Genomic DNA, 15,599 nt, shown 5'->3' with positions numbered 1-15,599 from the left:
AAATATAAAGACTACTCATTGGATTGAGACAAAACAGCCAAGGGATTAGGTTAAGTGACTAAAATTGAAGAGTTTGTTGGCCTCAATTCCATAGAAAGGATGTATGTCTTCACTGCACAGGATCACAGTTGTTTGTTGACTGAGGTCCAAAACAGACTGCAGAAATAATCCAGTTTGAGACCACTTTAACTACCCTGGCTCAGTGCTAGGGCATCCTGACAACTGTAGTCAACTGTAGTTTATTGTAACAGCAGAGCTCTCTGACAGAGAAGGCTAAATGTCTCACAGAACTACAGTTCCCAGAATTCCCTAGCATTGAACCAGGGCAGTTAAAGTGGTGTCATACTGGATTATTTCTGCAGTGTGTTTTGGACCTGAGTTAGGACCCATTTTATTAATGATATATTAATCAGAGCTTACCTGTCCTATGAGATTTTATGTTAACACATTCCTATTCTGTCTACTTTGCCTTTAGGAATGAGTTTCTCTTCTTGCATGTTGTGTGAGAATTTTTTTCAAAATATTAAGTGGCCCTCTTGCCAAAATCAGGATTAAAACATAGGTTGCCAGATCCTGCTTTGGTGCCTGTCCTTTCTTAAATTCCAAGAAAGTGGCAGGGAATATAGGTGTATTCCTCAGTGAGTGGCAATACCCAGCTTTCTCCTCCGCAAGGCTGGGGGTCAAGCAGTACTAGGGCTTCTTTCCCCAAACCAATGTGAAAGGAAGGTGTGGGGGAATGCTACTTGACAGGCAGCACAGGAGAAGCAGTTTACAATTTGCACTGATTTGATTGCAAGGCTAGCTGGGGGATTCTGTGATCTGTAGTCCAAAAAAAAAACTTTGCCAAGGATGAAAATTGGTCTCACTGTCCAGCAACATCCCCCCCCCCCCCCCCAATTTTAGAGCTTCTGTTCCTTCCATGCGACCGTAACAGGTTATCCCAAAAGTACTACTTCAGAAACGGATACATTTAAAAACAGAAAGATGAAAAATAACTGTGGAGCCAAACAGAAACCATACAATGGCTATTGGAAAGGTGGTGCTCAAAGCATTTGAAAGCCATGTTGACTGAAGTCCAAAGTTCATGCTCACACTATCTTTTTGACCTGCATTCATCCACCACTTTCTTTAAAGCTTTTCTTTTCCCAGAGTGGGGTTCAAGCTGGCTTCTAAAAGGCAGAAAATTGCAATAAAGGTACACCCAGAATACTCTAGTCAGCATGGCCACTGTAGTCTGAAAGCACATGTTTAGTTACTGTGGGGCACAGAAATGTCATAATTAAATGGTGATACTGTAAATCCAATTGTTAGTCCAACCAAGAATAGACCCATTAAATTAGGACTTGTGGCTCCACTGCCTTTTTCTGTGGTGCCTGAAGCCCCCTAAGCCATGCCCCTCCATTTTAAAAAATCCAAAAATTGCCCCCAACTCACCACAAAATGTGAACTTTTTGCTCCCAAACCCTAAGTTCTGCAAACACTCCAAAACACTTCCTAAAAGCCTAAACCCCCAAGAGACTTGAATTATTCTCAGGAAGAGTCACTCTTTCCTATTGGCCAGGACGTAAAATAAGAATTAACAATAGCCACGCTCACAAGTTGCTGAAAAAATGAAACACAATAAAGGAAGCAATCCAGAGAAATAGAGTTAAGCACTTAAATCTTAATTAAATCAATAGGACTGGAGCACATTGAATGCTTGAGCACTCTGTATGTCAGAAAAGCTATGAGTGCATTCAGAGTGGACAGCAACTGGCTCAGAGCCATATTTGATGCCTCCAAGAGCTGGGCAGTGGGAAGCAAGGAAGAGTTGGGGGAGTAGATAGGCACCATCTTTATAGAAGATTCTGGACACAACTGTTTATATGTGACATAATCTGGACAGTGTCACCAACCTATACAGGGAGAGAGGTGCTATCAGAAAGCTGAGAAAGAGAATGAGAGGGTGGAAGAAATGAATGGTGTTTAGAGAACCCTTTCAACTGGAAATGGGAGAGAGAGAGAGAGATCATGCCACTCCAAATATCTCTAATATATGACAGGGATCATGTCTGGAGACCTGGAGAATTCCCAAGGTGCAGAAAACTGACTCTTGATTGTTTTGCTTCCATTTTTCTCTCTCCTGCAACTACTCTATTTGTTTCACTTGCATTGCATTTTGAGGTTCTGCAGTCCTACATGCCACAATATCATGTGGAGGTGTAGCTCAACTCATATTCAACACTAAATGGCAGTAGAAGGAGCTCAGAGAATGACACAGTATGTGTGCAAATTTTCCTGTGCATCTCTTCAAAAGGTCAGTGATGCATGGGAGAACCTTCTGGCACCAGGGGTGTGTTTTCAACAAGACCTTAGAAGGCCATATGGAGAATATCCATGGGGCAGCTTAGTGATACTAAGCTTACTTACTGATACTAGAGGCAGGAAAACAGTTTTTAACCTTGGGAGGAGGTTTTCTTTCACGATGAGCCCATGACAGGACATTTTCTTCTGTGGATTAAATAAAACTTTGTGCATGGCTTAATGCTCAGAGTTTTCTATTCTGAGATAGAGCCATGTTATGTATGGAACATCAATATGCAAAAAGATCTTGGAACACTGTTGAGACTAGTTGTGCACACTCATAGGCTGCATCCACACTGCAGAAATAATCCAGTTTGACACCTTTTTAATTGTCATGGCTCAATGCAATACAATTCTGGCAATTACAGTTTTGTGACACATTCAGCCTTCTCTATCTGAGAGTCAGAACAACCTGCTACAATTTCCAGAATTCCATAGCACTGAGCCATGGCAGTTAAAGTGGTGTCAGACTAGATTATTTCTGCAGTGCAGATGCAGCTGTAGACTTCTTGCATCTCAGGAAGCAGCTCAAGTATAAAACAGTTTATGCTACAACTTCTTTCACAAAGTTAGTCTCAAAGGTGATACAAAAAATCACCTGTTTTAAAATCTCTTCACTGGCTGCCAATTAGCTTCCGGGTTCAATACAAAGTGTTGGTCATTACCTATAAAGCCCTACATGGCTTGGGCCCGAGTTACTTGAGGGAACGCCTCTTCCTACACAATCCACCTCACACTCTCAGAACATCAGGGACATACATACTCGAGTACCCCAAGGTGAGACTGGAAACAACTCACCAAAGAACGTTTTCAGTGGTAGCTCCAAAATGCTGGAACAAACTTCCGGAAGAGATTAGACTTAGTACCACTTTGGATGTGCTTAAGAAACTCTTAAAAACTCATCTCTTCTGTCTAGCATACCCTCCTGACTCTTCTTAAAGAAAATTATTCCCTCACAGAAGTTACCTTAGATGTTTGGCCTGCGATTAATATATTTAAGACTGTTTATATGATGTTTTTAACAATGTTTTACTCCTTTTGTACTTGTAATATACCTGATATGATGTGAACCGCTTTGATCATGTTGGAAAAGTGGTATACAAATAAAGCTGTTATTATTTATTTATTATTATCCCTTTACATACAAAGTTTTATACGTTCCAGGAAAATTCATACAGCTGAAATGTATCAAGTGTGCATACATCTTTGCTATGGAACAGGACTTCTGTACATCAGAGGAGATGAAGTTAGGCATGGAGAAGCAGTTTAAGGAGGCTGCCAAGGGTCTAGATTTAGGAGCAAGGAGAGGTTGCAATTAGGATGTGGATTGGAAAGGGAGTTGACTGGCTGGACTGGCAAAGTACAAGATAGGTAATTAAAGATATAGAACACTTGTATGGGTGATGGCTGAATCTCTGTTAAACATAGCATCTATTCATGATTTCCTGTATATATGTTTCTACCTTGTTCAGTCAGACCTTGGAAGTTTCAGGACTGGCTCTAGAGGTTTTGCTACCTGCAGCAAAGGAGGGTAAGGTCCTTTCCCTATCTATATAGCAGCTAACAGACTGGTACTTTAAGTTTTCTTAACTGCTTTCAATGGGATAGAGTCCCCCTCCTAGACAGCAGACTGGTTTAGGTGGCCCAAGAAATATGTGTGGCATTCACACCTCTGAGTGGGTAATTCAGGGGGAATAGCTGAGAGGTTGTCCCCACTATCTCCTACTACTGTTCTCTGAGGTGACTGCCTTATGGTGACTAATAATTAGGCTAATCATATGAAGGGTCATTCATCCCCTTTGTGACAAGATCTCAATTTTTTTTAATGCCCAAAGGTACATCCTGCAAAATGAAGGCTATCAACATCAGCAAGGATGCAAACTACCAAATGGGTGAGTATGTAATGTAGGAAACACATGGCCCTCTAGATGCCAATGGTAAGGAAAGATGGGAGTTGCAGTGCAACTAAATCTCAGGTCCATATTCTAACCTGTTTTAGACAGAGCTTAGAATAATTCCTTTTGGGGACTGCAACTGCCAGAATTTGTTAGCCTGCAGGGCCTGTGGGGAAAGTTTTCTTTTCTAAGCTCTTCCTTTTCTATTCCCTTTGACACCAGGACTGCAGCCAGAACAGAAGGAAACTGTTTTGTGTGAAAGTTAACACAGGAAGAGAAGATTCCACACTTGTACATTTGCCCTGCTAAACAGGTACACACTAGTGTGAATACTACTTAATGCGAATTTGGGGGTGAGGAGTGTGGGACACTGCTGATGAAGGCATATCCTATAAACTCTTTCTCTTCTTTAATTGCACTGTAAATTCAAATGCTTCCCTTCAATGTTCTCTCAAGAAATGTTGGTCACAGGAGACTTCTGCCCATGATCAAACAAACTGACACAGACATGTCTGGTGACACATCTCTGCACCCCCACATTAAGCAGGCTCCCTCTGGCTTTACAAGGTGGGAAGAAAATGACCAGTTAAGTTAAAGAGGCTTCAAAGTGTTTTTACAGGAGAGCTTACAAGCTGCCTAGCCCAAGCTCTGCCTGTCAGGGCACTCCAAGCCCCTAACATTTATAGTGATGTTCTTTCCCAAACTCTGCAGCCATCAAACTTTATGGCTTCCTGATTTCTAAGATTCACAGCTCTGGACATCTTTTTATATCTCAGCTTAAAAGGAAAAACATCACACCACTGGCATGTCATGTCTCTCTTGCTGGAGAGTTACACTGAATACTCAACATAGTATTCTTAACCAGTGGAAAACTGCCCAGACAGAAATCAGTGTGAGAAAGAATGAGGTTCTCACAGGTCTGCCTAGGCAGCACCAAAGAAAAGGCACTCTGCTTATGCTTAGAGGCACTGTTAAAGTTCTGGGGCCCAGCTCTAGAATTAGTTTCTGAAACCAAACTCTGCTGAAATCTTTATTTCACAACAATAGTAAGCTTCTTAATAAGTGCTGCGTGTGTTTGTTAGTTGTTATTTGATAGAGAGTATCCTTCAGAAGCTGACGCTTTCCATATATGTTGGTCTACCACTCCCACAACCAGTAGCCATGGCCCTTCTGGTTGAGGATAATGGAAGCAGCAGTTTAAGAGATATGGGGGCTGAATAGACTGCCCCTAAGGAGCGCTCTGCAGCTGCCCCTTTTATCGCCAGATCAAGGCTGCAGCAATAACATGCTGCAGCCCCAATCTGGCCTTTGCATGGTGCAAAATGGAGCTGCAAAAAGCCATTGCCATAGCCAATGGTGCCACAGCTTTTCAGTGCTCCTTTGGTGCTGTGTCATCTGGATGCAATGCCAGAGGAGCACCATGACACTGCCTGCCATGTAGTGGGGCACACAGTGTCATGCCGGCATGGGGCAGAGTCAGGGCGCGTATCGTGCTGATGCCACGCCTGCACTCTACCCCGATGCCAGCCTTTATGGCCAGTCTGTCAAAGCTCATGGAAACAAAGCCTGGGAAAACTACTTTTGGTTGATAACTCCTAGAATCTCCCACTTGGGATTGTGGGAGTTTGGAATTTTTTCACATTCCGCATGGAGAGCTCTAGATTAGGAAAGGCCATGATGGAGCAAAGAGCAGGTTACATCAAAACAATACCTAAGTTTAATGAGTTTTAGCTTCCCTATTATACAGTCAGGGCCTAAATATTCGAAAGGCACTACAATAGTTCCCTTCTTGGAAGCTAAGCAAAGTCAGCTCTGGTTACTTGAATGCCAATGATCACCAGGTGATGTAGGCTACATTTTAGAGAAGAAGTCACCAAACTTTTTCAGGCTACCACCACCTTTTCTTTTGGGCAGCAACCCTAGCACACCTTCCCCCTGCAGATATTTTTGATATTAAGTCTGTTGTTGTCCATGTAATCATACAGGCTACATAACCATGGAATTGTCTCTGACAATACTGGCTCCCTTGGCTTAGTAACAGAGATGAGCACTGCCCCCTACAGTCAGACATGACTAGACAATCTTGTCCAGGGAAAACCTTTTACCTTTACCTGTTCTACTGCAAGTTCAAAACAACCAACTTTGATTGCTGCTCCCTTTGCACCCAGTCACCTTGGGAGCAGCAACCAAGCAGCTGGCTGAACAGGGACCAAGAAGCTTCATGCTTGTGCCAGCCTTGCAGCTAAGGCCAGTGTAGCCAAGAGCCTCTTGGTTGCTGCTCAGACAGATGTTCCATTTCTGCTCCCAGGATGACCAGATGCAATGGAGAAGCTTCCCCCTAAAGAGGAGGGATGTACATTATATAATCATGACAAATCTGGCTTGCTGCAAAGAAAAAACTTTGTTAAGTGCTGGAAAAGACTGTGGAAATTTAGAAACAAGCCCCTACATTACCCAAACTCAGACAGTTGTATACAGCAGCATGAGGGGAGGGTGAATATACTCAAGTCAACGTTTGAAGCAATAGTGGGGAGCCAGAGGCCTGAAATTAAAAGGTAATTCTTAAGAGTTGGAATGATTATTACCTTCACTCATCCCATCATTCCCACAGTATGGAACCACATACCTGAACATCAAGCAGTACTTCCAGCTAGCATGATTATTAAATAAAAGAATGATCAGGGTTATCATTTGCTCAGCTAGCAAGAGAACCTCAATAAGATTCAAATGCAGCTCTGTGCTAGAGATAACAGCATGAACAACTAGCAACTTGTTCATACTCTCAGCTGCCCCATATCCTCACTTGTCTTTATTTCCCATCATTATCTATCCCCAAATCAGTGCATCTGAGGCAATATTAATTCTTCAGAGGCCAAATCCTACTTCAAGTTGGGGTCTTGACATATTTTTGTCACACAAACAACCCTTCCTTAACTCTGAATGCTTAAGGAATGCAAAACAGAGCCCAACTTCAGAGAAGTCTGCTTCTTCGGCTCAGTCCTCTTTAATTTTATAGGAAAGCATATCTATAAATGTACTCTAAGAAGTCCTTCAAGGGCTGACTCCTATTTCACATTCCAGAATCCCTTTAAACAATGTCCTCTGTTCACTATTCCCCCCCTTGTCTCCCCTGTCATTAACTGCAACTTCAAAATACATCTTTAAAACACCAGACTCCAAGCAAATTATAATTTGATTCTAGTTAATTACAAGTGAGCTCTCTGGAACCAGAGCAGAGAGCAACCTTAAAAACAATGCACTCACTGTACTTATGAGTAGCTGCCTCAACATACATAGTTACTATCAGCAGCTAGAAACAAGCTGACCCATCATCAGCCTTCACCCCAACCATCTTTAGATACCTTGTCATAAGGGTTTGGCTTTGCACTGAAAGGGCCACCCAAAAGAGATCTGTTATTAAAGGGCTGTCAAGAGAGCTAGAAATAAACAGGGGTACATAAAAGGTGCATACAAGTCCATTCATGTTAGAGATTAAAAGAGTTGGAAGGAGGGGGGTTCAGGAAGCAAAGCCCTTTAAATCTTTCCTTCTGGCAGAGATCTCTTATCAACTGCTGAAGGAAAAGGATACCAAAGAAGGATGGAGAACATAGAAGTAAAACAGTTGAGATGTTTCAAAAGATCTTCAGGACTCCCTCTTCCCTTCTCTTAAATTCTGAGGGCCAATTTTGACAATCAGAAAGATTTTTCATTGGTTCCATGTTCCACTCTAAAGTTTGCATTGGCAAAGGGAGAGTAACCCAATATTTACTGCAAATTCAGTTTGTTGCTTCTGTAACATAGCAAGAGAGAGTTTTTTTCTTAAACGTGTCACAAAAAGTATGCCCACGAAGCTCAAGGGAATGCATTTCATTTCAAAAATAGGTTGCTTAGGTGGATGGCCTCCATTCTCCACTTTGCTGTGATGAACTATGGCATCAGCTCAGTCCCAAGTATATGTCAGGGAGACTCCACTATAACCAGCAGGCCTTGGTCTCTGCCACACTGCAGAATTAACGCAGTTTCGTACCATTTTTAATTGCCATGGCTCCATCCTATGGAATCCCTGGATTCATAGTTTGCTGTGGCACCTTGACCTCTCTGACAGATGTGGCAAAATATCTCACAAAACTACAAATCCCAGAACTCCACAGCACTGAGCCAGGGCAGTTAAATCAGTGTCAAGCTGCATTAAGTTTGCAGTGTAGATGCATCCCTTGCCTGGAAAAGTACACATTTCCCTAAGGCAGCAATCTTCTGCATGCCTACTGAGATGCTAAACCTGAGGTCAACAGGAATTACTCTCAGTTAAGTAAGTATGAGATTTCTACATCCTGGTCCCAGATCCCAGCCCTATCTTTCTTTCTTGTAAAGGGGTGGCTGGGTGCATCAGAACCACAGTGGACAGCAACACGGTGGAGAATTCATATAGGGGTCCTATAGCAGCCTGATCTATATGATATCAGCCTGGTCAGCAGGAAAGCATTTACTCTAACAAAGGCCAGCTACTCAAAGGAAGAAGTCACTCACAGATCTGAGCCTTGCTTAGGAAAGAACCTCGGTTACCTCTGTTCCCATCCTCACCCTTAAAAAAACCCAACCAATGTCTTGACTTGGACAGCTAATACACTGGAGTCATTCAGTAAAGAATCGGCCCAGCCTTTCACGGTTGCAAAAATGTCAGCAGGTTTCTGCAACAGGCATCCCAGGATGAAAACGAGTAGCGTGCTTGAATTAGGAGGGACGTCACACCCCTTTCTTCCCTACTAGGACACCCTCCAGACGCACACCTTGCCTTCTGCTACTTGTAAAAGCAAACAAGTCAGTTCACAAATCACTGGATCCAACAGGAAGGTTGGTGTCAGAAGAATCCTAGCTTTCTATATGCATATATTACACTCTCTCTCTCTCTCTCTCTCTGTATATATATATATATATATATACACACACACACACACTCTCTCTGTGTACCTACACACACATACAGCATATGTACTCTCTATATGTATGTGTGTGATATATATACACACATATTATAATATACACACACTCTCTCTCTGTGTACATATGTGTGTGTATGTATACACAACATATATACTCTCTCTCTCTCTCTGTATCTGTTTGTGTGTGTATATACTGTATACATTACACACACATATACTCTCTTGGTCTGTGTCTCACACACGCACGCACACATATACTGTCTCTCTGCGTACCTGTGTGTGTGTGTACACACACACACACACACATGCACACATACATACACACACACATACTCTCTCTGTGTGTTCATATTTGTGTGTGCGTGTATGTGTGTATATATACATAAGCATAGCATACATACTCTCTTGGTGTGTATATATATGTGTGTGTGTGTACTGTATATATTACACACACATATAATCTCTCTGTCTGTGTGTACACGTGTGTGTGTGTGTATATATATATATATACATACATATATATATATATATATATGACAACGTTCTGATGATCCGATGGACGTTCATTCTGAAGTCAATCTGAGCGGAGTTTACACTCCTGGCAAACACGCCTTGAGATTAATGCCACAAACCTCTGGAGGTGGCACTGCAATCCTGGCAAATGCCCTCTCAGGGAATGTAAGAGTAAGGATGCCAACCTGGAAAGTAGGAGCCCTGGAACCAGAGGGCTTGAGACTCAGTCCAAGGAAAAGTGGCCAGGAGCAGGACAGAAGAAAAGCCCCCACCCACCCACCCTCCCTGTGGGGACTCCATGTCCTAAGGACACATCCTCCATGTCCTAAGTCCTCCATGTCCTCAGGACCATGTCCTCCATGTCCTCAGGACCATGTCCTCCATGTCCTCAGGACCATGTCCTCCATGTCCTCAGGATCATGTCCTCCATGACCTCAGGACCATGCCTTCCATGTCCTAAGGATCCTCCATGTGCTGAGTCCTCCATGTCCAAAGATCATGTCCTCCATGTCCTCAGGATCATGCCCTCCATATCCTCATACCTTCCATGTCCTAAGTCCTCCATGTCCTCAGGACCATGTCCTCCATGACCTCAGGATCATGCCTTCCATGTCCTAAGGATCACGTCCTCCATGCCCTACATTTCCTAAAACACGGAGGGCTGGACTCCTCGCCATTTCCTAAGCCCTCCATGCCCTCAGGCGACGTCGGGAACAAATCCTATGGAAGGTTAGAGTCGGAAGAGAGACCCTCGAGGGCCCTCCAGTTCCCCCCCCCCTCAGGGCCATGCAGGAACTCCCCACCAAAGCACCCCCGGACAGCCTGCTATGCAGAAAAGCCGCTCCAGACAGGAAAGGCTTTCTTTCCAGTTCAAGGGGGGAGAGGGAGCTAGGGATGCAACTTTTCCCTCTGGAAGACCCTGACCCTTCCTTTCCTGTCCCAAGCCTTTGAAGCCCTAAGGAAGGAAGTTGGTTGCAGCAGCCACACTGGAGAAGTAATCCGGGTCGATCGGACTTGGGTCTCCCTCCCTCCTCCCTCCCTCCCGAGTGCTTACCTGCCCGGCAGAGGAGGCTGAGGTGGGCCAGGATGCAGCCCCCCAGAAGCAGCCCCCGCACTCCTCGGGCCATGGCTGGCCTTGGTCCCTCTCCTTCCTCTTCTTCTTCCTCCTCCTCCTCCTCCTCTTCCTCCTCTTCCTCTTGGCCGTCCTCCGCTTTGGGAAAGGGGGCTCCCCGAAACTCTGCAGCGGGGCTCCTCTGGTGCCTCCTCGGCCCAGGGCTCTGGACGAAGGGGGACTCCCGCAGCAGCAGCAGCAGCAGCAGCAGCACTCCAGTCAAAGGGGCTCCTGATCCTGATCCTGCTCTTGCTCCGGAGGCGCCTTCATCGCAGCAGCAGCAGCAGCAGCAGCAGCAGCAGCAGCAGCAGCAGCACTCCTCCTCTGCTGCTGCTTTGGCAAGAATGCCAAGGTTGTCCCGCGCGCCACAGACTGAGACACAGAGAGAGAGAGAGAGAGAGAGAGAGAGAGGGATGGACGGAGCAGGAGGGCCCCGCAAGGGAGGGACTCGACCCCCGACGCAGCCAAGGCGATGGGGGGAACTGAGGGGGGCACGGAGGGACGACAGGAGGGAGAGTCCCTAGGGTTGGCCCTCTCTCTCGCCCTCTGCCAGCAGGAGAAGGACAGCAGCAGCAGCAGCAGCAGCAGCAGCAGCAGCAGCAGCAACAACACATTTAATCATTTCATATTCATATTTTGATCATGTATTTTTGGTAATTCCAAATTGATTATTAATTAATGTAATAATAATAATAATGTTTATTATTATATGTTTTATTATATTCCCATTCTCACTGTTCTCATTATTATTATTATTATTACATTTATTATTACTTATCGTCATCATTATTACAGTTATGGTTATTACAGTTATTCTATATATTATTACATTTATTATATATGTTATATTATTATTATTATTATTATTACATTTATTATTATAATCATTATTACACTTATGGTTATTACAGTTATTCTATATATTATTACATTTATTATATATGTTATATTATTATTATTATTATTACATTTATTATTATAATCATTATTACAGTTATGGTTATTACAGTTATTCTATATATTATTACATTTATTATATATGTTATTATATTATTATTACATTTATTATTACTTATCATCATCATTATTACAGTTATGGGTATTACAGTTATTCCATATATTATTACATTTATTATATATGATATTATATTATTATTATTACATTTATTATTACTTATCATCATCATTGTTACAGTTATGGCTATTACAATTATTCTATACATTATTACATTTATTATGTATGTTATATTATTATTACATTTATTATTATCATCATCATTGTCATCATTATTATTATAACAGTTATGGTTATTACAGTTATTCTATATATTAATACATTTATTATATATGTTAAATTATTATTACATTTATTATTACTTATCATAACCATTATCATCATTATTGTTAGTTATTGTTATTACAGTTATTCTATATATTATTACATTTATTACTACTTATCATTATCATCATCATTAGTAGTAGTTATTGTTGATACAGTTATTATATATATTATTACATTTATTATATATGTTATTATATTATTATTATCATTATTATTATGTTCATTATTACATATTTTATAGTATTATCATTGCAGTTATTACAGTTATTATATTTTAATTTTTATTACTATATTAGCATTAGCATCATTACGTTTATTATTATATATTTTATGGTATTTTATATTATTATTATTATTATTATTATTATTTCATTTATTATTATCTACCCATTTATTATTATAATTATTATTGTTATTATTATTGAGAGCCAGTGTGGTGTATGTCTACACCAAGAGAGCTAGTTTGGCATAGTGGTTTGAGTGTTGGATTGGGACTCTGAAGACTAGGGTTCGAATCCTGGCTCAGCCATGGAAACCCACTGGGTGACCTTGGGCAAGAAGTCACACTGTCTCAGCCTCAGGGGAAGGCAATGGCAAACCTCCTCTGAACAAATCTTGCCAAGAAAACCCCATGATAGGGTTGTCATAAGTCAGAAAGGACTGCCAAGGAGGATAAGCCACTGCAAAATTGTAGGGCATTTCAGAAAAAAATGGAGGGCATTCCCAAAGAAAAGCTAAAAACACTCCTGTGAAATATAAATCTTTGCTTCTTAGTCAGGCTGAAAAGGGAGGAGCTTTTGGAAGTGCCTCCTGGACAGAAGGTTGGAATGGAGGACATGTCTGGGAAAAGGAGGACATCTGATCACCCTGGGATTGGCATCACGGATGCTGGAACTCATGGTGTCACACACACACACACACACCCCGAGTGACCAGGCATCCTCCTTTTCCAGGACATATCCTACATTTCAACCTTCTGTCCAGGAGGAATTTCAAAACCTCCTTCATTTTTAGCACAACGAAGAAAGATGGATTTATATTTCTTGGCGTGTTTTGAGCTTTTCTTTTGTACTGTCCTTCATTGTTCTCAAATGCCTTCTATTTTATGGTGCCTTGTCCTCCTTTGCGGTGAGGACCCCTGGTCCCTCTGCCTCCCCCTCCACTGATATCCTTCCAGATTTTATTAGAATTATATCTTTAAATTACAATATCATAGCAATACCAATGTCATACATACAGCCTAAATGTATTTAGCCTAAATGTAAAGGGCTGTTCGACAGTGGAACAAACGCCCTCGAAGTGTGGTGGAATATCCCTCCTTGGAGGTCTTTAAACAGAGGCTGGATGGCCATCTGTCAGGGATGCTCTGATTGAGATTTCCTGCATGGCAGATTCTTCTGTTCCTGCAAATAAATGCTGCTATGGAAACTTTGCTCTTGGGAAAAGGTCCTCTTGTTGTAGGGGAAATTCACACTCATTTTTTGTCCTGAAGAGATGTGAATCGCTGCGCTGATGTATATTGGGTTTGTTGTTCCCATTTTTGGGGTTCGTGAATCTCTTCGAGTCATTGTAACCCCTTATTCCTAAATGCCATCATTTTGGGATAAAATGCAGCCGCCTCCATTCCTTTGAATGATACAGAGTGATCCTAATGGATTCAGAAACTTTGGGCTCGAACAGACAGGCCAAAATAAAGCTGCTTCGAGTCACTTTGGAGGTATGCTGTCCAAATGACACCAAAGCCATGCTCCAGCTTCTGACCTCTTAAGATGCATGTGTCATTTAAACAGCATACCTCCAAAGTGACCCGAAGCAGCTTTCTTTTGGCCTGTCTGTTTCAGCCCTTTTTCACACTGCCGAAGATGCGGACCAATGCACATCTTTCAGGAAAACTTGGGAGAAAAATTGATATTGAATATCCTAGGTTAAGTGGCTTTTTTGCTAGCCCCCTCCTCACCCCAAAGTGCATCAAGTGCATTTGAGATGTGTGTGAACAGCAAGCACTCAACCTGGATTTATCTCTTGATTATATTTGTAGTGTGAATGGAGCAGTAGGGATGCAATTCTTCACTAAGTTTCTTCATGAAGGTAACAACAAGTAGTTTTAGTTATTTTCTTCCCACTGTGAGAAAGGCCTTGAAAACCACAGTTTTTAAAGACGATTCACACAGTTCAGGACTTACTAAGTTCACATGCGGTTGTCTTGCACAGAAAATAGTATTTTTTGTTCAGGAAACAGCTCTTTCTGTGTCAAAAATATTGCTTCAATGCAAACATGTTAATTATTGTATAGAAAGTGCTGTTACCTGTGCAGAAAAAAAGGTTTTATCCTACAAACTGCTAAACTATGGTACAAATGATACTTTACCCACAATCTCTAACAAAGCATATGGCATGTGATATTCCTCCTCTACCATTTAGTGAAACCTACTCATAACTATAAAAGTACCTATAAGGTACAGTTACACCGTACCTATAAGTTACAGTTACACTGCTTCACTACTTCTTGCTTCAGTACAGTCATGGCATACTGTAGTTACGTTGTTCTTACTGAGGAAGGAATTAATTGCAAGTGATTAGTTATTGGTAACTAATTACTTTCAAATGCTGATTCTGGCTGTCCTTCTGTATTGAGCGGACATATCAAATGTGTTGTACATAGACCAGTTCTGACTCCCAAATAGCCCTCAAACATTCAGGACCTCTGAAATAATCTGGCTTTAAACATTATTTTGAAATATTTCTAATCTTAATAAGTCTCACTATGATCTGGGTTTAGGACTGTTGTAGCCATCAACCTCATTCATGTAACTCTTATAACTTTTAAATTCACCAAAGCTACAGTTCTGTACTTACCTGTGAACTAGTCCTACCGAACCTAGTGAGACAGGCTTCTGAGTTCGTATGCACAGGTTTATTTTCTTTACTAAGAAAAAAAGCCATTGAACTCAGCACTTTTAAAAGGATTTCATGGCATGTGGGTGCATATTGTTGTTATGTGCTTTCAAGTCATTTCTGACTTATGGTGACACTAAGCCAAACCTATCACAGGGGTTTTTTTGGCAAGAAAATTTCATACAATTTTCTTCTGAATGCACTTTCCAATGTGCATTTTCCTATTCAGAGCATATTTATATTCTTCCCTTACAACATACACATCTTTTAGTAAAGCATGCTTTTTAAAAAGATGCTTGGTTTTGTGTGCAATGTTTTCCTCACTAAAATACATCACAGGTTTGGGAACTGTACAACTTTCTCCGGCAAAAAAGACTCTGTCCCTTATAAACCTCGGAAGGTAGACAATGAATATTTCCACAAGGAAATGAAGCCCCAGGAATTTATTTTCCATCCCTAGTTGTACACTGGGCCACTTGAGAACTGGTCCGTACATACATTTACATGGCCCTTCTGGCAGATCCCTCTCTTCAAAACCTTCAGCCTGACACACATACTTC

At 41.7% G+C, this 15,599-nt stretch overlaps 1 protein-coding gene across 1 annotated transcript in view; it reads right to left on the bottom strand.

The window, feature by feature from the left end:
- The window catches only part of UNC5B (unc-5 netrin receptor B), a 204,305-nt gene extending 193,217 nt beyond the window's left edge, over positions 1-11,088 (bottom strand). The window contains exon 1 of the mRNA XM_089510438.1: positions 10,746-11,088. Coding sequence (XP_089366564.1) covers positions 10,746-10,818 — 73 coding nt within the window. The 5' untranslated portion in view covers positions 10,819-11,088. The remainder of the gene's footprint in view (positions 1-10,745) is intronic.
- Positions 11,089-15,599: the final 4,511 nt, after the last annotated feature.

Source organism: Sceloporus occidentalis, unplaced genomic scaffold (assembly GCF_023333645.1).
Source record: "Sceloporus occidentalis isolate IW3139 unplaced genomic scaffold, rSceOcc1.0.p SCAF_2, whole genome shotgun sequence".
Lineage (NCBI taxonomy): Eukaryota > Metazoa > Chordata > Lepidosauria > Squamata > Phrynosomatidae > Sceloporus > Sceloporus occidentalis.
The sequence above is the reverse complement of the archived record's forward strand: the minus strand, read 5'-3'. Positions and strand labels throughout refer to the sequence as shown.